The sequence below is a fragment of the Psittacula echo genome (assembly GCF_963264785.1).
Source record: "Psittacula echo genome assembly, chromosome: 5".
In the NCBI taxonomy this organism is placed as follows: domain Eukaryota; kingdom Metazoa; phylum Chordata; class Aves; order Psittaciformes; family Psittacidae; genus Psittacula; species Psittacula echo.
This window is the reverse complement of record NC_137739.1, coordinates 31,329,332-31,353,848: the sequence shown is the minus strand read 5'-3', so window position 1 is coordinate 31,353,848 and position 24,517 is coordinate 31,329,332. Positions and strand designations below refer to the sequence as shown.

The 24,517-nt window shown below is 43.5% G+C and overlaps 1 protein-coding gene across 2 annotated transcripts in view; it reads left to right on the top strand.

Moving 5' to 3' along the window:
- SWAP70 (switching B cell complex subunit SWAP70) overlaps positions 1-15,019 on the top strand; it is a gene marked incomplete at its 5' end in the record, with an annotated part of 50,070 nt that extends 35,051 nt beyond the window's left edge. For both annotated transcript variants that reach the window (XM_080618766.1, XM_080618765.1), the window contains 8 exons: positions 1,516-1,662; positions 1,923-2,031; positions 3,361-3,542; positions 7,324-7,431; positions 9,534-9,700; positions 10,480-10,678; positions 12,258-12,354; positions 13,077-15,019. In XM_080618766.1, coding sequence (XP_080474892.1) covers positions 1,516-1,662; positions 1,923-2,031; positions 3,361-3,542; positions 7,324-7,431; positions 9,534-9,700; positions 10,480-10,678; positions 12,258-12,354; positions 13,077-13,186 — 1,119 coding nt within the window. In that variant the 3' untranslated portion in view covers positions 13,187-15,019. The remainder of the gene's footprint in view (positions 1-1,515; positions 1,663-1,922; positions 2,032-3,360; positions 3,543-7,323; positions 7,432-9,533; positions 9,701-10,479; positions 10,679-12,257; positions 12,355-13,076) is intronic.
- Between the last annotated feature and the right edge of the window lie 9,498 nt (positions 15,020-24,517).

Genomic DNA, 24,517 nt, shown 5'->3' with positions numbered 1-24,517 from the left:
CGATGACACCAAGCTGTGTGGTTCAGTTGATACGCCGGAGGGAAGGGATGCCATCCAGAGAGACCTTGACACGCTTGTGAGTTGGGCTGATGCCAACGTTTAACCATGCCAAGTGCAAGGTCCTACACCTGGGTCGGAGCAACCCAGGCACAGCTACAGGTTGGGCAGAGAAGAGATTCAGAGCAGCCCTGTGGAGAAGGACTTGGGGGTGTTGGTTGATGAGAAAATGAACATGAGCCGGCTTCATTGTGCGCTCGCAGCCCAGAAAGCCAACCGTATCCTGGGCTGCAATCAAACGGAGCGTGACCAGCAGGTGGAAGGAGGTGATCCTGCCCCTCTACTTTGCTCTTGTGAGACCTCACTTGGAGTATTGTGTGCAGTTCTGGTGTCCTCAACCTAAAAAGGACATGGAACTGTTGGAACAAGTCCAGAGGAGGGCCACGAGGATGATCAGGGGAGTGGAGCACCTCCCGTATGAAGACAGGCTGAGAAAGTTGGGGCTGTTCAGCCTGGAGAAGAGAAGGCTGCGTGGAGACCTCATAGCAGCCTTCCAGTATCTGAAGGGGGCCTACAAGGATGCTGGGGATGGACTCTTCATCAGGGACTGTAGTGACAGGACAAGGGGTAACGGGTTCAAACTTAAACAGAGGAAGATTAGATTGGATATAAGGAAGAAATTCTTTACTGTGAGGGTGGTGAGGCACTGGAATGGGTTGCCCAGGGAAGCTGTGAGTGCTCCATCCTTGGTGGTGTTCAAGGCCAGGTTGGCTGAGGCCTTGGGTGGCATGGTTTAGTGTGGGGTGTCCCTGCCCGTGGCAGGGGGGTTGGAACTACATGATCTTAAGGTCCTTTCCAACCCTAACTATTCTATGATTCTATAATAAGAGGTGCTGGATCCTTCACATGCAGTGTGCACTCTTGAAGGCTACTTAAGGTTAACTCTGGCTAACAAAGAAAACTTGAAAGTAATCATTAGCTCCTTTAAGATTTCAGGGAAATGGCTGTATGGATGTGCTGATTCTGCCCAGTGGACTCTTGTCTTTTTCTGTTGGTCCACAGCAATGGTACTTCAATTAAAAGCACATATTTGTGGGCTGATAGGATCTCACCGTTAGGTCAGAACAGGTTCCTACAATTTAAAACCAAAATAACTTGGGCAGGGACACCCAGGAGTTGCCACGGTAGCAGTGGACACACCACCTCCCAGTTCATTCATCCATCTTCAGCATCAAAAAGGATCATAACAATGACTTGATAATGGCATAATAATAACAATTGTTCTGTTCTTCAGGTAACCCAGTTACTTAAAATCTGGACAGAAGAACAGTAAGTAGTTTCTCATGGGCTAAACAATTAGCAGTGTGCCTGTACTAGGAATGGAAGTGTATAGATGAAGTGTTTAGCGTCTTGAGCTGACTTTTCTGTGTGCTTTACTGGAACTTTAAGCCACAGAAACAAAAGACCAGGCAGTTCAACAGAGGACAGGCATTTCAGCTGATCTCTTGCTTTCTACAGGGCTACATGCTGAAAAAAGGTCACAAAAGGAAAAACTGGATGGAACGATGGTTTGTGCTAAAACCTAATATTATTTCCTACTATGTAAGTGAAGATTTGAAGGACAAGAAGGGAGACATCATCCTGGATGGCAACTGTTGTGTAGAGGTATAAAAGGACCAAACAAACAACAAACTGTGATAAGAATGAATCCTTTTTATGTGTGTGGGTGGACTTCTGATATCTTTCATTAGCACAGCTTTTATTACTTCATTTAAGAAAACCTAGTTCATAAACACACTTAATGAAGGTTCTTAGTGCTGTTATTTGTGGCTCTGTAACAAATAACTGCATATGTATATGCATACTTGACAATATAACTTAAATTTCAGTGTTTGCAGGGCTAATCCTTTTGCTACCCATTCTAGGCCTTGCCTGACAAAGATGGAAAGAAATGCCTTTTTCTCATAAAATGTCTTGATAAAAGCTTTGAGATCAGTGCCTCTGATAAAAAGAAGAAGCAGGAGTGGATTCAAGGTGAGGCTTCAAAAGTCTTAGTTATGTGAAAGTTAAGGTAAGCTGAAGTCTTGAAGCTGTGCTTAGATTTGAAATTCTTGGTCTGGTGAGTTTTGATGTCTCAATTTTGGGCACATGGAAAGGATCTTTAAGGAGCCTGAGATTTAGGAAGAACTAAGGATATGTGTAAAGGGACTCTTTCTGTCATTTAGGTGCCTTAATTTAGGCGCCTTAATTTAGGCAGCCATAACCAAAGTGAAATGGATAGTTATTGTTGTTTGCTTTTTCCATATTGGCTGTACTTCTAGGGATGGGGAAGGGGAAATACATTTTAAATTGTTGCTTCTGGGAAGAAGGGGAAAGCTTGTTCATTTCAGCACTGTAAAATTCTAGCTTTGCTTTTACAGTTTTGCTTGGGGTAGTATGGTTTGGCGAGCTGAGGATACAGCTGGCCATTAGGGCTTTCTTTTCTATTCCCACAGTGAAACTGACACCTTCTGTAACACCTTCCCACGTATGTGTCAAATGACAGTTACATGCATCTTTTGCAGAGTAAAGTAGAAGTCCTTGCAAAGCCAGTGTTGCCACTGCTGTTGAAGTATGTGCAGCATTTACATATTTACAGCTGTGTGCCTTCATTTGCACTTCCTTCCTTACCTAAAGCATGTGTTTAATTGCACCAGTCAGATGTATGACAAATGATTACTTAGTTCCAAGAGGAGATATATTTTCACAGTTGTAGCAGGTGAATAAAATATTGAATTCATCTGCCACTCCTCAGCTTTACTGCCTGAATATTTCCTCATTGAATGTAACCGAATGAGAGCAACCGGCTTACTGGGAGAAGGTTTTCCCTTGGAGTATCAATAAGAATAAAGGATTTGAGGTTGGTCCAAGGGAAGTGACACATATGTTGGATAACATCTTACTAACTCGTTAGAGTTGCTGAATCTAGATAGTAGGAAATCTTGAAGTTGGGGTTTTTGGTTGTTTCATTTGGGTTTTTTTTACACCTAAGTGTAGAAGTGGCTTGTACCTCCATGGCCCATTAGAAATCAATATTGGAATTGCCATGATGCATTGGAATTGCCAGACCTTATCCTTGCAGCACACAGCCAATACTGAAAGCTGTGTGTCTTTCACTTTTGGTTTGTGTTGATAGCTAGCCCGATGAGAGTTAGGAGAACTGACAACAGTTATTTCTGATTTAAAAATACATTAAGAAAAACCCCAGACTGACAAATAACACACTACCACAAATATTTGTTCATTAAAGATATCCTGAAAGTTTAGCATTTCCCTTCACTGGTGTCCTGTTTCTCTCCCTTTGTCTGGCATGCTCCTTTCCAGCCATACAGACCACTGTAAATCTTCTGAGAGCGGGGAGCCCTCCACCCCACAAAGAAGCACGCCAGAAACGAAAAGAGTTGCGCCAGAAGCTGTTAGCTGAGCACGAAGAGCTGGAGCGGCAGATGAAAGAGCTGCAAACAGCCAATGAGAACAAGCAGAAGGAACTGGAGACTGTGCGAAAGGTGGGAGTGGGAGCTGCTGACCTTCAAACTTCAAGCTTGATCTCTGTGGTTGAACTGGGCTTCTTGAAGTATAATTAGGCACCTATTTCCTGTTCAGGTGTTCATGAGTGAACACCTCCAGAGGAGGTGAGCTTGTGTAAGCGTCAGCACTCTAAGCATGTAGATCTGCTGGCTGAGCTGCAGTAAAGCCTTCAACACTGACCACAGCAGGTTGTAAGCACTGTTAGTAGGCTCAGGGTAAATCATGTGGCCCAGCCCTGTCCTCTGTACTTATGGGGGTCTTGTGAAGCTAGTGTAGAACAAACCCCTGTCTGTGTGGCTGGTGTCTGGGGACTAGAGAATCTAGTATTTTCAGTTACTTGTGGGGGTTTTGTTTTTCTTTTTTGTGTCACATGTCCATCAAACCTGGGGCTTTTTGTTAAGATTTTCTTAGATATGTTTCCAAAGTTACAATATGCGAATTGTATGTGTGGGGAGCTGTTCTTTTCACACCGTAGTTGTTTTCAGAGATAGAAATTTAATTTACAATGATCCCAAAGGTGCAAAGTGATTTTGTGAGTTGTATAGGTGTAATTTTATTAGAGTAGTTTGTAGTTGTTACAGAGCTGAGACACATAGTAACCATTTATAAACTGTTTAAATGTGTGTTCCTTGTAAAGTGCTGGATTGACTTCTGAAAGCCTGAGAATTGGACTAGAAATCTCTTGAGTATTAGCAGTAGACTTGCTGAATGCATTATTTTCCTTGTAGATGGCGTTTTAGTCTAACGGCTGGCAGGAGACACTGAGGTGCCATTGCTGTGGCTGCACACTTTTAACAGTAGATGGAACATGCTTATGGATCTTTGGAATTATCTCTGCAGTAGTTCTCCACAGCGACTTGACCAGTATCCAGATATACTTTCTATCTTTTCTTTTTAAAGGCTTGCAGGAAGAGTTACTATGGCTTCTACTGCTATTATACCTTTTAATGAGGAGTGTGCCTTGGAAATAGCCTAGACCACCATCAAATGCTTCCCTTGCCACTGCTGCCTAACATTTTGGCTGCTGTGTCCCTGTTGCTAGAGCAGTCCAGGTCTTTGTTCTGTGCTTGGTCTAAGGAGTGTTTCATTCACTGCCTTCCTAAACTGATTTGGTTTTTTTGCATTCCCATTTAGGACAAGTGTGCATCATTGCCCAAGTTTTTCATGAATAAAACACACTAATTTTAGCCCTCATTTAGAAGAAGCTTTAATCTTTGCAGTGGGGGAAGCTATAAATATTGTGAGAACATCTTAGAGCTGCTGAGTCTAGAAAGCAAATAAAGTAATCCAAAATGTATCTTTTAAAAAGTCTTGTCATTAAGACACAATCTGTGGTGAAGACAGATTCATCTTTTTTTCAGTTAACTTAGCACTGACACCACTGATGTGGGTATTGCTCTGTTTGCCTTCAATGGAGTCTGACAGTGGAAAAATATTTTTAAATTTAATTTGATCACCTGTATGCTAACATGTGTTTAAAATTTGGAATGTAAAATATGCTTTAAAGGATAACCTGTGTTACCTGCAAGTTGCTTGTAAGCAATATACCTGTTAACAGAAATCATAGGGCTGGATTTCTGTGTTGAGTTTACTTTATGGAGAAAAAGGGGGGAAGATAATATGAGAGCAACATCAAAGGAGCAGGGGGATGTTGACAGGCTCCAGGGAATGTTGTAGAAATCACAGTGGATAAACTGAAGAGAGCTGGGGCAAGAAGCATCTTTTGAAGTGGGCTGGATTAAAATGGTTTCTCAAGGGAAGTAGCTTAGTCTCTGACGTGAACTACTGGACTTTGACTAAGTGAAATCAGTGGGGGTACTGTGTTGGAGGGACCTAGTGTTTGACTAGTTGGAAAAATGTTCTTCAAGGAAAAGGCTTTGTGAATGGTTCAGGAAACTGAATGGTTCTGGAAAACCTAGGGTTAGATTTGCCTCCTGATGGCAGTGAGCCGCTTTATGCAGCATCTGCCAAAGTGCACTCTGAGACTGGTTTGTATTTTGATAGCTCCTGCACTAAAAAAAATCAAAGAATAAGAGCCTTTATCTACAATAGATTTTTTTTTCCATATGTTTTAAATGGAATTTTAAGCTACACCTATTGAACAGACTGAAAGTTAAGGTTTTATTACCAAGAGAGCATGCACAAGACTTGTGTACCTTTTCTGTTTCAAACTGGGGTCCTCCATGGGCTACAGAGACTCTGTGCTTGCTAACTAACCCCTGCTGGAATCATGTGTTCCTGTGGATTCCCCCTTTCCACACACCCCCAACATTTGGGACTTTCCCCTAGCCTGCACAGTTGTAAGTAATCTTACCTGACAGGAACTGATGTCTTCTGACATGAATTAAGCAGGAAGTTACTGATAGAGTAGACAAGCAGTGTATTTTCTTGTTGAGCTCTGGCAGAAGCCTAGCACCCACCCTTGCCTGTTGCTCTGCACGTTCGCTCTCTCAGCTCAGTATTGGCAATGTTTGTTTAATTTCAAAGTAGGGAAGGAAACCAAAAGAAAATTTCACTTAAGTAGGTGCCTTGGATCTGACTACAATTACATGCTTTTAAATGTTCTGGCAGAGGAGCACTACTACTTCTGAAAGGTTGGCATCGTTTAAGCCTTTCAAAGGAGAGCAGTTCTGTACTATCATCTTCTACAGCTTAAAACCAGAAACTAGGAGCCTTCCCCTCTATTTCCCATTTTTTTTTTCTGCACTTAGAGGAATGAAAGTTTTAGCTTGGCAGTTCTAATCATGTAGGCATCTCACTAGTTCATCTGGGTTGTGTGAGGGAAGATGGTCTAAATGCAGTACCTTCCAAAAATACTACAGATGTTGGGTGTTCTGCTCTTACTGAAGGTCTGTGCAAACAAATTCAAAGCCTGATATATTACAGAAGACAGGTGCTTGCTTTCTGTTTCCTCTGAAGCATCAGATAAGTTTCATAGAAAAACTATGTGAAAGAATTATTTTGTTTTCAGTATTGCTAAAGTTTTGGCCGGTACTTGTATATTTCTGATCTTCCTTGCATTCTAAAAATACATTTAATCAAAATCCTGATAAAATATAAAACTATGACAAGTATCTTTATTTGTAAGATCAAGACACCAAAGAAGTTAAATAACTTGCAAGAAGGCGTGAAGGTACCAGCAGCTGTTCCCAGGCCTTGGTTAATTTTCCCTCTAATTGCAAGTGATGATCATCAACTAGGATTTTATTTTCCTTACATGGCAATTTAGGGGATGTCAAAGGGATGTGATTCACAATAGAACAATCACTTGTAGTCAAAGTTTGTGGCACTTCTGCTTTCCCATGGCAATTTAGTGCTTCTTACTTCTGTTTCTGTACGAACTGTGTGCACACTGGCATGCTTTCACTATTGGAACTCCTGTGCAGTCTTGCTACCTGGGATGTGGGTTTTCATAGTAGTTTTCTATCCCGTATGAGGTAGAGGAGGAAATAATAATGGTTTCTCTTGGTTGTGCAAAGCAGGACTCAGGGGAAACTTGGAGGAAGTCTGATAATTTCATTGGTAAATTTAAAATTGTCTTGCAAATAACAAGATTTAAAAGTACATTTAGAGATTGAGAATAGCCTCAGACATTAAAAAAACCTCAAACACTAGTGCTTAATGCTTTTGAAGGTTTCCTCCATTTCTGTTAAAAACAAAAATTGTTAATTAATATTCTATTCCCTCCAAAGGGTTTAGTTTTGACAAATTGTTTTTGCTCCCTCTCTTTTCTCCCCACCCCCTGCCCTTCTCTTCCAGCAACTGGAAGCAGCAGCTGCTCGTGCTGCTGAGGAAGAGAAGAAAAGACTTCAGACTCAAGTTGAATTACAAGATCGCTTCAGTTTGGAGCTGGAGAGAGAAAAGATGGTGAGTAGTGCACGTGGTGTTTTGCTGTGATTACACAGTGAGCAATGTGCTCAGCACTGACTTCACTCACAGGCAGGCACTGAAAGTATTCCACAGATTTTGCAGGAGGCTGGAGACTGCAACCTGCAACGTATTTATTAGAGTTTACATAGAGATGTAGTGAATGCAAACACTGGAACACCTTGCCTACAACTTGTATAGCATTCAAAGCTTAAATATTATTGGAAAATTGGGAAAAAACTAACTGTTTGAAAACTAAATCCAGACTTGAAGTTATCCTTGCAGTTTTCAGAGATGGAGAACCTGCAGCCAGTACATGCTATGAGAATATGCAAAATGAACACAGGCATAACCAAAATGAATTTTAGGAATTTTATGACTTGAATGTATTCCTAAAACTACTGGTTTTTTATACAGTGTATATACATCTATACACACACACAAACATAAAACAATGAAAGAAATATCGTAGATTTACAATGCTGTTACTATGATACACACAGAGAATTTCCAAAAGAACTAATTTTCAGTCCTCAAGGCCTTTGTCGGGTGTAACAGGCTTTTCTGTTAGCTGGAGAAAAAAGTAGAAATAGTCAAGTCAATGTGCTGGAATGTCTCAGAACATAAATGCATCTAGTGCCCCTTTAGAGGCTGAAGTGTGAATTCTTGAATACGATCACTTTCAGGGTCAGTGGGTTTTAGTAAGGAGAGGGCAAACAGAATGCAGACCAGTAAAGCAGGACATGCCCTCCTACCTTACTTGACAGCAAGCCTTTCTGGCTGACTTCAGGAGCTGTGCTTACCTTCTATGAAGTACATGTTACATAGAATCATAGAATCATTAGAATAGTTAGGGTTGGAAAGGACCTTAAGATCATGTAGTTCCAACCCTCCTGCCATGGGCAGGGACACCTCACACTAAACCATGTCACCCAAGGCTCTATCCATCCTGGCCTTGAACACCGCCAGGGATGGAGCATTCACAACTTCCTTGGGCAACCCATTCCAGTGCCTCACCACCCTTACAGTAAAGAATTTCTTCCTTGTATCCAATCTAAACTTCCCCTGTTTAAGTTTGAACCCATTATCTCAAGTCCTGCCACTACAGTCCCTGATGAAGAGTCCATCCCCAGCACCCTTGTAGGCCCCCTTCAGATACTGGAAGGCTGCTATGAGGTCTCCACACAGCCTTCTCTTCTCCAGGCTGAACAGCCCCAACTTTCTCAGCCTGTCTTCATACAGCAGGTGCTCCAGTCCCCTGATCATCCTCGTGGCTCTCCTCTGGACTTGTTCCAACAGTTCCATGTCCTTTTTATGTTGAGGACACCAGAACTACACACAATACTCCAAGTGAGGTCTCACGAGAGCAGAGCAGAGGGGCAGGATGCCGAGGTTTTGGTGCTTTATCCTGACTCAGTTCAAAGCCAGCTGCCTGCTGTTGTCCGGGCATGGTGATGGGCTGAGTGGGACAGGACAGCTCTGGTTTCCTGCTCTGGTCAGTGAAAGGGGAGTAATGAGGATCAGGGACTGGGTGGCTGTGGATGTGCAGCATCCTCTCACCTTCGTCTATCGCTTACCTTTGTTTTTTGTTACAGTTGCTCATCTCTTAGCAAAACCAGTCTTCTTAGCTGATTTACATCTATCCATCCTGCGCTGTCATGGTGCCATGAGCCACATCTAAGTATATGAAATACACTGCTGCCAATGTAGGACTTGCCTGAGTAAAGGAGTGGAAACAGTATAATTAAACTAGGCTGACCTTTGTGTCCGGACACTCGAGCTTTCTCTTCCTTTGGTTTAGTGTGTAACTGTAAACTAAGTGACAGCATCAAACTGACTGAAGTTAGGGTTAAACCCCTGTAAAAAAAACCTGTGCTGCATGAACTAGGGCAATATAAAGTAACCTGTACTATTATTTTGTTTAAAATGCTCTTAGTTACACATCTACAAATCTAGACCCAATGTTACCAGTTCTGCTTTGCAGGCAGCAGGAAAATGGTTGTCTCTGAAAACATTATCTGAGGGAAACCTGCCTATTCCTTTAAAAATTGGAAATGTAAGTTGAACAGTAGCTCATCTGTGTCCCTGATTTGTGCTGCTAGGTAAGACAAAAAATGGAAGAGCAGGTTGCTCAGAAATCATCTGAACTGGAACAGTATTTACAGAGAGTACGTGAACTGGAAGAAATGTATAAACAGCTACAGGGAGCTTTGGAGGATGAGAAACAGGCACGTCAGGATGAACAGACTGTAAGGAAACTTCAAGCCAGGTATGGTTTTGACTTAGTAGAAATTTATTTCAATTCTGCACTCGCCTCCTGCAATAATAGGTAACTGTGCCACACTAGTAAAGAGTGTTTGCATCTTGGACGCAGTGCTTGAGAGGGAGACTAGCTTGCAGTCCAAACACAGGATAGATTTTTTTTTCCTTAAGCTATGAAGGCTGAAGCTGCTATTTATGACTTTTTAATGTGTTTGATTAGCCCTGAGCAGAGGGAGTGCTCAGCAGTTTCAGAAAAGCAGTCAAACTTGTATTTTTCCATCAGGTTTTGTACATGTCAGCACTTGAAAAACTGAGATTACTCTGTACAGACTTCTCAATTGTGTATTTTATAAAGCAGTAACTATAAATAGGACCTTCTGCTGTATTTTATCACAGGTTTAAATTGTAACTGATAAAGGATTAGGTCTCCTCTTACTCATATGGGCTTTATTCAGTGTGGTTTGTTTCATCATATATTCAGGCCTCCTAAGACAATTAAAGTAACTAACTTATTCATGCTTGTTTCTTCTGTGGTTTTCAGTGTTCTGTATGTGCATTATTGACTAAATTTTCTGAATAGCCCTTTGTAGCAGTCAGACTGCTTGCACTGCTGGCATGATTTTCAGCTTTATATTGAAGACAAGCCAACAAGCAATAACTTTTTCCCTGCTTCCCAAGGGGGTGGGGTGGAGAATAGAAAACACTTATCTTGGCTGCTTATGTGTATGCTACATAATGGATACAACTCATTTTAAAGTGCAGTTAAAACTGCCATCCCCATTGTAGATTACTTGAAGAGGAGTCAGCAAAGAGAGCTGAACTGGAAAAATGGCACTTACAGCAGCAACAGACCATTCAGATGACAGAAGCAGAGAAACAAGAGCTAGAAAACCAGAGAATGATAAAGGAACAGGCTCTTCAAGTTGCCATGCAGCAGCTGAAACAACTTGAACTGGAAAGGAAGGAGGCCCTTGAGCAATATGAGGTGAGCTGTTCTGTTCATCAGCCTCTCATACTTAGCTGGGTATTCAGTAGCTTAACTGAATTTGAAGTTCATCAGTATGATTATTCTTTAGCAATTGGTGTGGCACAAAAATGATAACAACAGGTAGGATAGTTACGTGATGGGGTTTTTTGGCCTAAACCAGTAGTTATATTTGAAGAAGAGGAGGTGTTTCAGACACGCCACCTCCTGTATTCTTTTGTCTCAATTTTCATGCAAGCCAGCTCAGTCATACCCTGAAATACTCTGTATACTGTTTGTCTTCTAGTGCAGACTAACTTCTTCAGCAGTTCTGTTGCTGTCATAACTAAATGCCTTATGCTTTTTAAGTATTCTGACAGTGTTTTGATGATGTCATAGGGCAATTCTAGCTTTTACAGGTGAAAAGCCAATGTGCTACTGTACTGTAGGCCCTTGCTCCTCAAACAAGTATTCAAGCACTGAACTCATGTCAAGGATAGCTAGGATTTAGCTTAGATTCTCAGTATGTAGTAGTGCCTTGTGGTCTAAATGGCAGGCCTGTTCTCTGCTCTGTTGTTTTTGGTGAAGGCCAGTTGCTGCATTCATGGAAGACATAAGAGTCAGACTCCATTATGGAGTGTGAAGTGCTGCATACTTTCTAGGGCTGGGGAGGTGTTGATCCTGTGTGTATTTAGGTCAGGAAACAAAACATGACTGGATTTCTGTTTAACTAGGGAGTGTGTTTATGCTGTCTTCGTGCCATTGGGGTTAGCTCTGTGAAGGACAAGGTAGTGAGCTGTCTCGTCTGGCACGGAATACAAATGCTGCAGTGACTGCAAGCACAGGCCCAGGTGGGGGAGTTCTGGGTACTTCACAACTTACTGTGTTGGTGTTACATCTAACACTGTCCTCAGATTGCTTTTGGCTAACTTTTCTTTTTTTTAGATGACATCTTTGTCTTTTTGTATGTGAAACAGCATTTACTGCTCCAAAGGAGTTGCTGAATACACCAGAGATTAAAAAAAAACAAACTCAAAAAAACCCCACAACCAAAAAAGCCCCAAACAAACAAAAAAATCCACAAAACAAATGATGGAGTAAGTCACTGTGATTGTTGACTCATTATTTTAGAAATGATTAAACATTCTGGCCTTCTCTTTAGAATTCACCAAAAGGCTAGTTTAGACTGAAGAACACCTTTCTTGCTTGGGTGTAACTGCAGCTGTCCTTTCCTAGCTTACCTTTTATGATTTCTAATAGTTGAGATATACCCAGTAGCTGGTCTTAGTTTGGAACAAAAAGTGCATCTTTCTGTTTGAAAACTATGGTTTATGCTTTCAGTCTTCATGAGGGCTACCCCTACTTGCACGGCTACAAAATGTTGTAAAAATGAGTTACTTTGGGGTTCTGGTTTGACAATTTACTTTTATACAGCCAGCAATGACCTAGGATAGTTAGAAGTGAAGTTCTCCTGTCTACTCTAAATGGAGTGCTGGCTGAATTGGCCTAGTTCTGTGTTGAGATTTTTAAAGGATATTTTTTCTTTCTATATAAACAGTAAAGTTGTTCTTGTTTTCAAATGGGCTGTGTCTTATTTCAGGAGGTTAAGAAGAAGTTGGAAACAGCAGCTAATAACACCAAGAGTTGGAAAGATAAAGTAGCTCATCATGAGGGATTAATTCGACTAATAGAGCCAGGTAAGTTCTTAACATAAGAGTTGCCAAAAGCATGTTTTCATTCTATCTCATATGCTTAGATCACCTAGTGATTTAGTGAAGTTTGTCTTTCCCTGTAGCTTACTGGTTTCATGGCAGGCTGTAAATACCACATTTGTGAGAACTACTGATGGTAACTTTCAAGTCTTTACCTCTACGGCATTACTATAATATTGTTGTTATTATTAGTAGTAGTCTTAATGCTATTTTTATTTATTTATTTATTTTAAATAAAGCAAGGATCAACCTTAGCATTACATCCTTTGGGTGTTTAATGCAGTTAGCGTAAATGCAAACTGCCAAAAAATCAAGTAAAAGTAGCTAAAATATTTGATTTTTGGGAAAAGCTTAATTAATAGTGTGCCAGCCCAGAGGAAAGTGGCTGTGTAATACACTGCTGGAGAGATCGATTTCTTTCAAGGACATCTCCAAAGGCAAGAAGAAAAGGGGTTTACTAAGATAGAGCTATTGTTGGGGGGCGAGTTGGGAGATAAGGATGCAAAAGATTGCAGCAGTTGACAGCTTCTCACACTAAGCACCTACTCAGCTAGGCAGCTCCTCAGGTCACCTTTGAGAGGGTTTCCGGTCACAGAAGGGACAGCCCTTACCAAATTATCCTGTGGTGACGTAGCCTGTCCCTGGACTGGTGGGTGAGTGATGTCCATCAGAAACACCTGTTTCAAGTATTGCACTCTGTCTTCCAGGCTCCAAGAATCCTCACTTGATCACAAACTGGGGCCCGGCTGCCTTCACTGAAGCTGAACTCGAGCAAAGACAAAAGAGCTGGAAAGGAAAGAAAGCCACTTCTGAGTAATGACTTTAGCTGATGGATTGTTCATGAATAGAAGCCCGCCTTCCTCCATTCTGCTTTGCAGAGAGAGCTTCTCGCTTACAAAAATCTTAGCTTGCTCAGCAGGTTGGGCCTTTCCACAAAGGAAATACTGTTTACCACATAGGAGTGCCTACTCAGAGCTCAGTAATTACACTATGTGGTGTCTGATAGTAGTTGCTGTTTTCCCTCATGTTTCCAGAAATTCTTTTATACAAAACTTTTCAACTGAAGATTTTTATTTAAATGTAGCTTGTGACAGAGTTGTTTCTCTACTAGCCTGTAACCATCTGACAGTACCTAACTGCTCAAGCAGCATCACTTCATTCCAAAAACTGAGGGAAGCAATTGTTTCATTGCTTCAGTGAACTTAAACCCAGGATAAATCAGCCCTGGAGGTTCTGTCCAACTCGGGCAGAGCATTACCTTTCATTACCTTTCCTTCCATTTAGTCTTCTTTTGGATTTGCCCTGTCCAGCTGTTGCTCTTTGCATGGTGCTGAGTGCTCAGACACATTCTTCCCTAGCAAGGGTAGACTGGCTTCACTGGATACCTGCTGGCTGGTCAGATTCTGTGTCCAATTTTCCTTTGTTTTCAGGAATCCAAACAAAAGAACTAGAAGTAGGCAGGTACAAAATGCTGCTCTAAACCATTTGGGACAAATAGTCATACAAGATTGCTCTTGTACCATTTCATACTTGAGAAGTGCTAAAAAACCGTTGAGAGTTCTTACCGTAGTGTAAAAGATGCATTTTAAAATTACAAATTTCTGGAGGTCATGAATGGAAGATGATAGCACACGTGGGCCAAATGTTATCTGCATCAAGGCAATGTTTGTGCAAGAAATTCCATCATAACACACCACTCATTCAGATGCACCTCTTTTATCTGACTCTAAAATTGGGAGGAAAATTTAAAAAAAAACTCAAGAGGAAAACTTAAATTTGACATTTTAATTTTAGATAAAAATGAGAAATGTGTAGCATAACTGCTTTAGAGAAATACTAATTCCCATTAGTAAAATAATTTCAGCATTTCCAGTGACAAGGCTTCCCAAATTGCTGCCTGCTCTGCCTCAGAATTCTCTCCAGGGACCAAGTCTGTGATTTTGCTCTGTAAATCTCCCACACCAAACAGGAAGTCAGTCTATTGCTAAATAAAGTAGTATTCTTGCTAAATTGTAAAGATGCTTTGAGAACTAAGTCCCCCTCCTGAAGAGCAGATGTCCCTTGGTGTAGCCTGTTCATCAACTTTGACCTTTGTATGCACACCGAACGTGGGCATCTATCTTTTAGCACCTGCTTTTTAGTTCAGCCAAATGTTAAATTATTTTTAGTAAATAAGAAGTGAATGTTTCATATGTATAACCAACGCATTTTTGATATTTGGGTCTCAGAAGAGCAGAAGCTGTACAGAAGTGATCTTCAGCTTTGGAAGTCAATGCATTTTATTTGCCTATTAACTAAGACTCACTCAAATACTGAATCTTCTCTCTCAGACATTTATTCTCTGGTTGTATTTTTATACTAATTGAAATCTTAAATATTTCTGTAAGTGAAGTGCTGATTAGAATGGAAGGAAAGTCCAGGATCTTCCTATTTGTATTTACTGTACAGGAAAACAGGAGTCCTTAAAGCTTGCTAACAAGGCATTTTTTAAATAGATCATGTTTACAGAAGAAACGTGGAAAAAAAAACCCAACCTCAACCCAGCCTATAATAGAAATACTAATGTATGCATTGTTAAACTTTGCTAAAGGAGATAGAACAGTATTTATAACTACCAGGCATCCTTTATCTGGAGAGCAGAAGGTGTATTGGGGCTAAACTTTAATTTTTCTAACAGTCTTTACTTTGGACAGATGTTTTTTAAGAGCACCAAATGATGCATGTTTTCATGTTTTTTACTGTTCTTTAGAACTGGCTGTTTAATAAAGTAATATAAAGTCATTTACATTTCTTAATTAATGTCTTTTTTTGCATTTCTTTTGGGTTACTGGAGTTTAATATCCAGTAACTGTGGTATGGAAGTATTACTTTGATGGTCTGATCAATGGGGTTTGGATTAAAGCCATAATATTTATTAGGCAGTGGTAACAGATAATACCAGTACTACTTTAGATGTTGATACTCAGTACACCTTGATACAAAACAATGATGCTCAGCTACTGCAGGCAGCATTGCTCAGTAACACTATACTGAGGGTGCAGTTTAGCTGTCTGCTGAAACACAAAGCACACCAGATGGGAAGTTGGGTCTACACTAATGGAGTGCTACACTGGGACAAGGGCAGACCTGTTGTGCCAGCGAGCTAATGGGGAAACACGTCTGCAGCATGAGAGGACCCAGGCACACACATACATGTGCCTCTGCAGGCACAACAGCCCTTTGTTAAAATGTCATCTGTGTACCTCTGGAGTTATTTCTTAGTCACTACTAGAAGAGGAAACGAGAAAGTCTGGTTTTAGCTTTGTTGTCCCAGCTTGATCTGACACATTCAGAAAGCTTTGTGTAAGGTAAAAGTGAGGGAAGAGGTTGGTTAAAAATAAACCTCTATCGCATTTCGAGAAAAAATACCACTTCAGAATAAGCCCTTTAAAGCCTCACTAAACACAGCATTCAAAGACAGGGGAGAGCTGTGAGTCAGCTCATAAACCAGTGCAGCATGGAAAACTGCACCCCTGGTGCCATGTGATTTCCTGTGAAGCCAAGGGTCACAGCACTCTTTCTTATTCCAAGAAACCAGTCAGGCTGCTAGTGGTGAGGATATCCTCAATGACATGCTGCTCTGGGCATCTCCATTCCACGCGAGGAGCCGTGTGAAGTCCTAGTGCAGCTGCCTCAGCTACACAGAGGTTAGTGGAGAGCTATGTCTGCTGTTCTTGATCACCGAGGAGATGCACTGGAGGGATCAGCCTACTGGGTTTGTCCACCAGATGAGTCATTCACTTGCTGCAGGTGATGGAACAGGCCTGCAAACCAGTAGCACAGTACCGTGTTTGGGTATTTTAGTCCTAAACCAGGAATTTTTTTCCACCGTGTGACCATTTTATGAAGCTGAGTTACGAGACTTGCATACTCATTCACATATTCGCAAATTCTTAACAGGCCTGGGTCCAGCAACACATACCATGACTGTTAACTGTCCTGCATGAACAGCCACAAAAGCAAAACCTGCATAGGAAAGCAGTGGTGTGTCACTACAACATCTGTATCCCAGGGTGGGGGCGATGGGACACCCAACTCCCCACAGGAAGCAGCTGCTTGGTCACACAGGCCACCAGGAACAGTGGCTGCACCATCCACTTCAGTAAAAGTGACCTGAAAACTGCTCTGATTTTTATCTCCAACAGCTGAAGCAATTACACAAACAATTTTTGATGAAAGCGGTGCTTGGCCAGGAAAAGGGATATCCATACTTCTGGCTGCTTCAGGAAGAAAGGTAATTATTTGTCCATAAAGCAAAGGGCACTAAAAAGAGAAATTAGAAGTGAATTAGAAGAATTAGCTGTCATCTCTAACAGAATGAAATTCTCCCACAACACTAGCAAGATTTTAGTCTCCCCACTCATCAGTTAGGGACTTTCCAACTCTGCCTGCACAATGCTGCTTATTTGACAATGTGGCTCTCTTCACGCACACACACACACACACACACACATCTTTTTCGTCCCGGTGCTGTGCCCCCGCCCGGCTGTACCCGCTGCGGCCGGTGGCCAGGGGGTGGCAGTGGCAGGAGCAAGAGCCCAGCGCTTGGGCCGCCTCATACCTGGACTCCAGCTGCCATCTGGTGGTGGCTCAGCCCCGAAGCGCCGCAGAGTCCCTCGCTAACAGGGTTTCATTACCCTGCGAACGTGTTCCGAGACTGTGAAAACCAGCCGCCAGCTTCATTTACCTCCAGCAACTGCAGCACCCGTCTGCAAGACGGCTAGAGAAGTACAGTGCTGTACAAGGGCTGGAAAAACGTGGTGAACCAGGTCTCCTGCTGTGTTACAATTATCTCACTGCTGTTGTTGTAGCACATTGTCCTTGAGTTCATGAGCCAATTCGGTTCTGTTATCCCAGACACAGTATATCTGACCCCAGAGCAGTTCTGTGAGCCTAGGAAAAAGGATTTTACAATACAAGTGTTACCACTGGCCTGGGATAAAGCTATGCACAGAGGCTTGAAGCTAATTCAGGCATATTTTCCAATCCCCCCTCCCTGCACCACAGAAAGACAATATATACAGTTGGATGCAGCACCCAGCAAGCTCTCAGCTACAGCACAAAGCCTGGGCTGCCATACAGCTTTCCTAATGGGAGTAAAGCAGGGCAAGGAAAAAACATGCATAAGAAAGATTACTTACTTGAAAATAGTGCTTTCCCAGCTGCCTTGTGCATCCTTCTCCCCAGTCCTGCTTTTCTTCATTCTTCTGAATGGTGCTCATTGACTTGCAGGATAAAAATCCCGGAGGCTGACAGAAGGATGTGCAATGTGCCAGCTCCCACATACACCCCCTTTTGGGAGCGGGACCCAAACTCATCCCTTCAAGTCACAAAAGGGGGAGGGGAGACATGGTAGGGATGGGAAGAGTCCAGCCTGTGGTTCGGAACACCCTGGCGCTCCCTGCCTGGCCAGGTGAGCAGCCATACAGACAGCATGGCCTGAGGACTCCTGTTCCTGCTCAGGTGGCTGTGAGTTCCAAAATAAAACACAAACAGAAAGTTTGGGACTTTACATGAATTTAGAGACTATAGTGACTTTCATGCATTGAGTCTCACTGTGACTGTGAACTTCAACTACTTGGAAACCCCAGGGAAGTGAAAGTACAGAGAAGCGCTGTTTTATGAAGTGGCTTTCTGGCTATGTCAAAAGTACACTTCCTTCAAAAGATGGAAATGCCTGTGGTTGTTTTAACACTTCAGATGAAAAAAGATACGGAAAAAGATCACTGATTCTCACCTCCCAAAGAAATTAAAACTGGAACAGTATGATGCAAAGCAAAAGATAAAAACATCCTGAAAACTTTTGAGAGGGAGATTTAATGAGGCAGTTTTTAACAAACACCTACAAGCACAGACCCAGAAAGACCACTTGACAAGAGCCCCTCTCCCTGCTTCTTTCTGGTATTTTAGCCTAATTGTCAGGGGTAATGAAAAAGAATATGAGCAGCTGGTCAGGGAAAAGCCCATGACAGACTGGGCAGAATGTTAACAGAAAGGAAAAAAATAATATTACAAACCCCAGAACAGCTGCACTCCACTTTTCCCCATTGGCCATCTTCATCTAGGAGCTTGATCTAGCACCAGCTTTATACACTGTTACTAATACAATTACTAATTAATAGAGCTACTTGCCATGGCTACAGCATGCAAACAGCTTTTATAGAATCTGGTCTAATAATATCTTTGTGCAAACACCCAAATAACCTGTTGTTATTCCTGTTGCTGCCTGTTTCCCCAGCACACAGCAGTGATTTGCTCGGGCAATGCAGATTTCACCATGGGAAACTTACCTGGGTGTTTGTGTGGACGCTTGAGTGTGATTCGCACAGGTCTGTGTTGGCTACTCTTGCCCACAGCTGCACAAGACACCCATGTCCTTTCACCCAACTTGGCCAACAAGCGTAATTTGAACACATATACTAGCATGTATACTACTCGGGATTAAAAACTCAAGCAGTGACACAAGATAGTTTCAAAAGCAGCCTGGGCTTCCTCAGTGTTGGTGTGCATTAGCTGTTTCGATGCCAACCAGAGCACGGGGGTTTCTCTTTCCACTCTGACAAAGCCTGTGCTGCTCAGCCCCAACACAGCGTGTGAGTGCTGGGGAGGTCCAGGTCCTCTGGAGTGCTGGTTCCTCAGTCCTGACTAAAAAAAGAAAAAGCAACCAACCAAACAAATCCCAACACTTAAAAAGCTATTTAAGGTCAAAACTATTCAGGCTCTGTTTAAACATCTTTAGAAAGTCCCTCTCAAAGCACAGCCGGGAATGAGATTTTGCATTTGGAGCAGTCTGAGGTTGTGTTTTCCCAGCCATTTCTTTTGCCATTTCTTCGGGGCATTTTACTCTTTCCAAGCCATGAAGAAAATTATCACATTTGCCTAAGAAGGAGAAGCATGCCCCATTTCACAGCCAAGCTTTCCCCACCACAGAAAGATTGTGCTGGCCCTGGGCTGCTTTTTCCCAGACAGAAGGTGGGAAATGATGGGGAGGTACAGCCTGTTCATACACAGCTCCTGCCCAAAAATGCTGAGTGTTGTGGCGCTGCTCTCCGTGGGGATGGAGGCGGCTTCTTTGGCATTTGCTGTTTTGCTCTAGCGTGGCCATTGCCTGCCTGTGAAGGCGGCATAATGCCCGAGGGGGTCGCTGCTGGCCCATGAAGCATCTTGAGGAGGTAGTTGGGCAGAAACAACCATCACCCCAAGCTTCGTCTCGCAGCACAGCTGTGCGTGGCCCTGCTTGCAAAAGAAACTTGTCTGCCCATGCGTCCGCATGCTCCCTTCACTGTCACCATTACAGATTGCAAGAGTCAAACCCACAGCTGCTCTCAGGCCACCCCCAGCCAGCAAATCCTTCCCCCCGGCAGGAGAAAATCCAGAGCGTATATTCCTTGAAATCATATTTTCAAGGGATAGGCAGCCAAGGGCTGGGCACAAGCACGGGGCGCGGCACCAGAACCAGCTTGGCAGAACAGCTCACCAAACGAGCAGGGAAAAGGAAAACCACGACGGGTGCCAAACGCCCTTGCCGGGCCGGGCCGCTCCCCGGCACTGCCGTCTCTGCAGAGCAGGGACCCGTCCTGCCCAGCTTCTTATACAGCTCTGCCTCTGCCTCCCCTGCCCACCCTGCTCGGATCAGTCACTGCTACTGGTGTCCCAGGCACGCAGCCGATGGTGTGCCAGTCTGCAGGCATTTACTACCCGGCAGACTAGGCGTGCTCTGCCGCTGCAGACTGGCGCAGCTATTTTAGCAGGAAGCTCCTGTGCCGAGCCCACAGCGCCTCCACCAGAGTGGTGCTGCACGACCACTCGCTGCTCTTCCAGTTTTCCGTTCTTCTCTCATTTCTATCTTGCCCCTCCTGATGAGCCCCGACTCCCAGCATGCCGAAGCCGGGCGAGAAGACTGACACGATTTTTCCAAAGCCCCCGGCTAGTTCTGGGACCCGCAGCACAGGACTTCGCCAGCTCCTGCCCCGGCAGGCCGGTCAGGCAGCAGCAGCTGCTCCCCCAGAGACGGGGAGAACAATAAGAAATACCAGATCTGCCGCAGGAATGCGGGAGATACCGTGGCGGGGGGCCCTGGTGAGTCTGAGCAGGATTTGCTCACGGCTTAGACGGAGACCAGAGATTGCCACTTCAACCGCCCTGTCGTCGGGCTGGGATGACTTGGGGGATGCTTCGTGTGTTGCCCCGCCGTGGCCCCCGCCGGGCGTCGGACGGCAGATGGCAGCCGGACACCGCCGCACGGCTCTCAGGCTGCTCACCGGAGCGAAGCGCCCGGACGGCAGGCTGTAATTAATCACATCTGAGGATCCTGTTTTGAAAGGCGGATTCACACAGATGCGGCACTAGCCGGGGTTTTTACAGCTGAGCTGGTAGCATGCTTAGAGCTGCGTCACCTGTGTACGTGCAGCAGCACACTGCTACTGCAGGAGGAAAAACCCACTCGTCCTTCGCAAGGAAAGCACACGTAACACCCAACCAAACCCTTTTCTTAGGGTTTGGGTGACTTACCTTGCCAAAGAAAAGTAAAAAAATACAAGGACCAAGGAGATTACAAAGGATAAGGCTGTCAGCATACCCAGTCATTACAGCTTGGTGGGCTTCCACCTGGCTGCAAAGGCTGAGCAGCGGCGATGCATCCCATCCCCTCCTCTGCTCTGGGCATGCTGGTTACCCTGATTTATTCAGGTGACTGAAACCAAGGCCCGCACCCATAGCTGCAAAGGTCTGACGCTAGTCTGAGAGTCATACAGTTACTCTGTTGGGTAACATTTTCTCTCAACAACTTACAAACTTTAATCCAATTTTGAAATGTAGGGGAGGCTAAGTGCAATTACATTAGCTCAACTGCTCATGTCATAAACTCTTGAGAAGTGGGATTGGAGGTTTTTTTTACTCTAGAAACCTTTTGCTGGCTCACAAAATCTGTGTATTCATCTTAGCTCAGACACCAAAAGGGAGAGTTTTCAACTTCCAAAAATAAATCAAAGACACCATGATGCCTGCAGGGTATTTGTTTCTCCATAGGAACATGAACCTGGTGGTTCAGTTCAAGAGAGACTAAGCTAACTCTCACATTTTCTACATTCCTCCTTTTCCTGATATATCAAGATCGACAGGTTTGAACTGTTGTTTTAATGAAAACCTACTACTCCTGAGAGGGTTTCCTGTTCTAGAAAGATGATATTTCAGAGCTACAAAATTCCAAACAATTTTACTTGCTATCACCTTTGCCAGGTCCCTAAACCTCCTTATGCCTCAGCTTCTCATTGATGAAACGTGAGTGATATTTACCCATTAAAAAAGCTCACAAACATCTGCAAAATACTTAGCTATTCCCTAAAAAGAGAGTTTTCTAAGCAATACCATGATAAACTGCAATCTGTGTCCACAAGGTGCAAATCAGATTGCTGCATGAGGCCTTGGAAAGGGCCATGTGTACCAGGGAAACTCCTGCATGACCAGAGTCCTCTGGCACCACTTCCTACCAGCCCCTCACAGAATCACCTTTAGCTCCTCCACCTTTAGGCCTGATCCCTGGCAGCCAGAAAACCTCCTATGAGCTCTTGGGTAACAACCACAAATTGAAGCAGCCTTTAGCTCTCTAATTAACTGGAGCTAAAGCACCACATAGCTACCCGCAAAGTGTCAGGAAAATTAAGCCAGCAGTCATAAAGCCATACTGTGCTTCAGCCAAGCCTTCCTTCATCATATCTAATTCAGGCTGCTCAATCAATCCCAGGTAGGTTTTCCCCTTCCTTGTGCATGTGGAGACCCAGAAAGATCCTGGATTAAATCTAAACATGACTGACCTGGACATTGCATCTTTGGACAATTTTCAGAGCTTAAAGCTCTGCAATTCTGAGCAACAAGTTTTGCAGGTAGGTGCAAATCACTTGTTGAAGACTTGACTACTTGTGTTAAACTTGCATGTACAAGAGGACGCCCTGAAAATGTTTTTGATCTTGGAAACTGATCCTCAGCTCCCAATTTTGTTAATTCTGCAATCCAAAATGTTTTCTTCACTGTTTTTTCTCTTGTCTACTAAGGGCAATTAGGATTTTCCAACTGTTTCAACAATTTAGAAGCTCTAATACATAAAAACACTTTCTTATATTACAAGTTTCTCTGAATTGTAAAATGCGTTACAAAGGGGAGGGAGCCAGTCCCTCACACAGTGCTTGAGCTGCTATCCTGGCAGAAAATGACCACTGGCAGCTTGCAAGGCATGGAAAAAGACTTATCACTGAGATCCTGGAAACACAGTCAAAGCTGCCTTCGCTGGGCAGATCATCACTGATTTCTCAGTGCTAGTCCCTGGAGGTACAGGTCTGCTGACGTCAGGGCTGTCGCTGTTATTGCAGGGCTTACGGCCCTTAAAACATTTTATCTGCAAGCCCTAGTCCAGCCCACATTGCACAGAAAAGCTCTTCAGACACTTGATAGGGATGGCTGGGACATAAGAATGTTGAGTGCTCTTGACGCCTTCCCACTCACCTGCTCCAACTGCGTAGCTGAATGTTTTAGGGATCTCTGAAATACGCTCTTTGAGAAGCCAGTTGCTGTCCTGCTTGACTCGGAAATTCTCTTGGAACATTGCTGCTTTCCTGTCTGAGCTCCTCTTTTAAAGCCAGGTTTCCTTCCTATAAAAAAAGACAAGACAGCAAAGTTCAGGAAAGCACTTACCAGATATGCAAAAGCACACAGGTGCAACACAAAGGAATGCAAAATGCTCAGGATTATATGCCTACTAGGAAAATGGGAAAGCCACCAATGATTTTCAAAGCTAGACTCTCGTTTTTCTTCCTGGCTATTGTTTTGGGGAGGTTTTAAGATTCCTTTTATCAGGAAATGGTTCCTGATAATTTCTAACAGAAATAAAACTGCTTTTATCCCTTTGCATTTCAGGCAGATGAAGCACTTCAGATGCTGCTCACTGAGTCCTGCTCAAGGGCAGGAGTAATTATATTTTTGGGGGGTGAGGAGGAGCCGAGACATACCAGCTTGCTGGAAGTGCTGGAGCAGAGCCAACAGCCATGATGAACCAGCCCTGCATGGTGTCTGCTGGTGGTGGGATGTCCTATCAACTGCCCCAGAGAGCTGCCAATAAGCTGCTTCACCTTCTGCTGCAGCAGCACAAAGCTGCATGTGGACTCATTTTCTGTTTTCCCGTGTTCTGCAATGCAGACATCCCCCAGGGTCCCAAAGTCACAGGATGAAAAACTCATCCTTCCTTTTGGCCCATATCCTGCATAGACATGTGCACATACTTAGTGCTGAGCATGTGAGTAGCAACACTGATCTCTGTGGAGCAATCCACATGCTTGAGCCTCTGCACATTTGGGAGTGGGGGAGAGAAGGACACTTGGTTCTTTGGTTGCCTGTTTTACATACCACTGGTGGAGATCCCACCCAAGAGAGAGCTGTGCAGCAGCATGGCGCTAAACTACATAGCTATTTTTATTTCCGTCACTTGTGGCCTTGCTGAGACCTGCTAGAATTATCTGGGATATTACACCCCAGACGAGTCGAAACAACAGGTCTTGCTGCAGACTGTGTTTAGTGGGATGATTTAGTTACTGCTTTCCCCCACCCCGTCTTCTTCCTTATTCCCATTAGTGACACGCTGGCTGAAGAGAAAAGTTATTCATGCTCTGGAAATGTAATATTTACTCAAAACAATTTTTATTTGGCTTGGCTTTCTCCCAGTGCCATAAAGTGATAGCCAACCCCAAGTGCTTACATAGACAACATGTGCATCTGAGTCATATTTATGATCCCAGTTATAAAAAGCACACAGTCTTGTTGTTTGGTGCAATAGGATGGGACTGGAGGCATCAGCACGTCTTGAGCATAGCCTGTCTCTGGAATCTGCAGAAATTTGCCATGCTCCAAATTTAGAACTTGTGGGTGGAAGCTCAGGCAGGAGCCAACTTTTTATACCATTACATCACAGAAATTGAGGGCTTCGTGCCAAAGGACCCAAGGAAATTAATAAAGAGCAGAGGCTGTCCAGCTGTTTGAATTTAAAGTCATGGCAGAGAGGTAATTATTAATAAAAGTGGATTTATTCAGAACATAGTAATCTCATTGCTTAAATTGAACATAT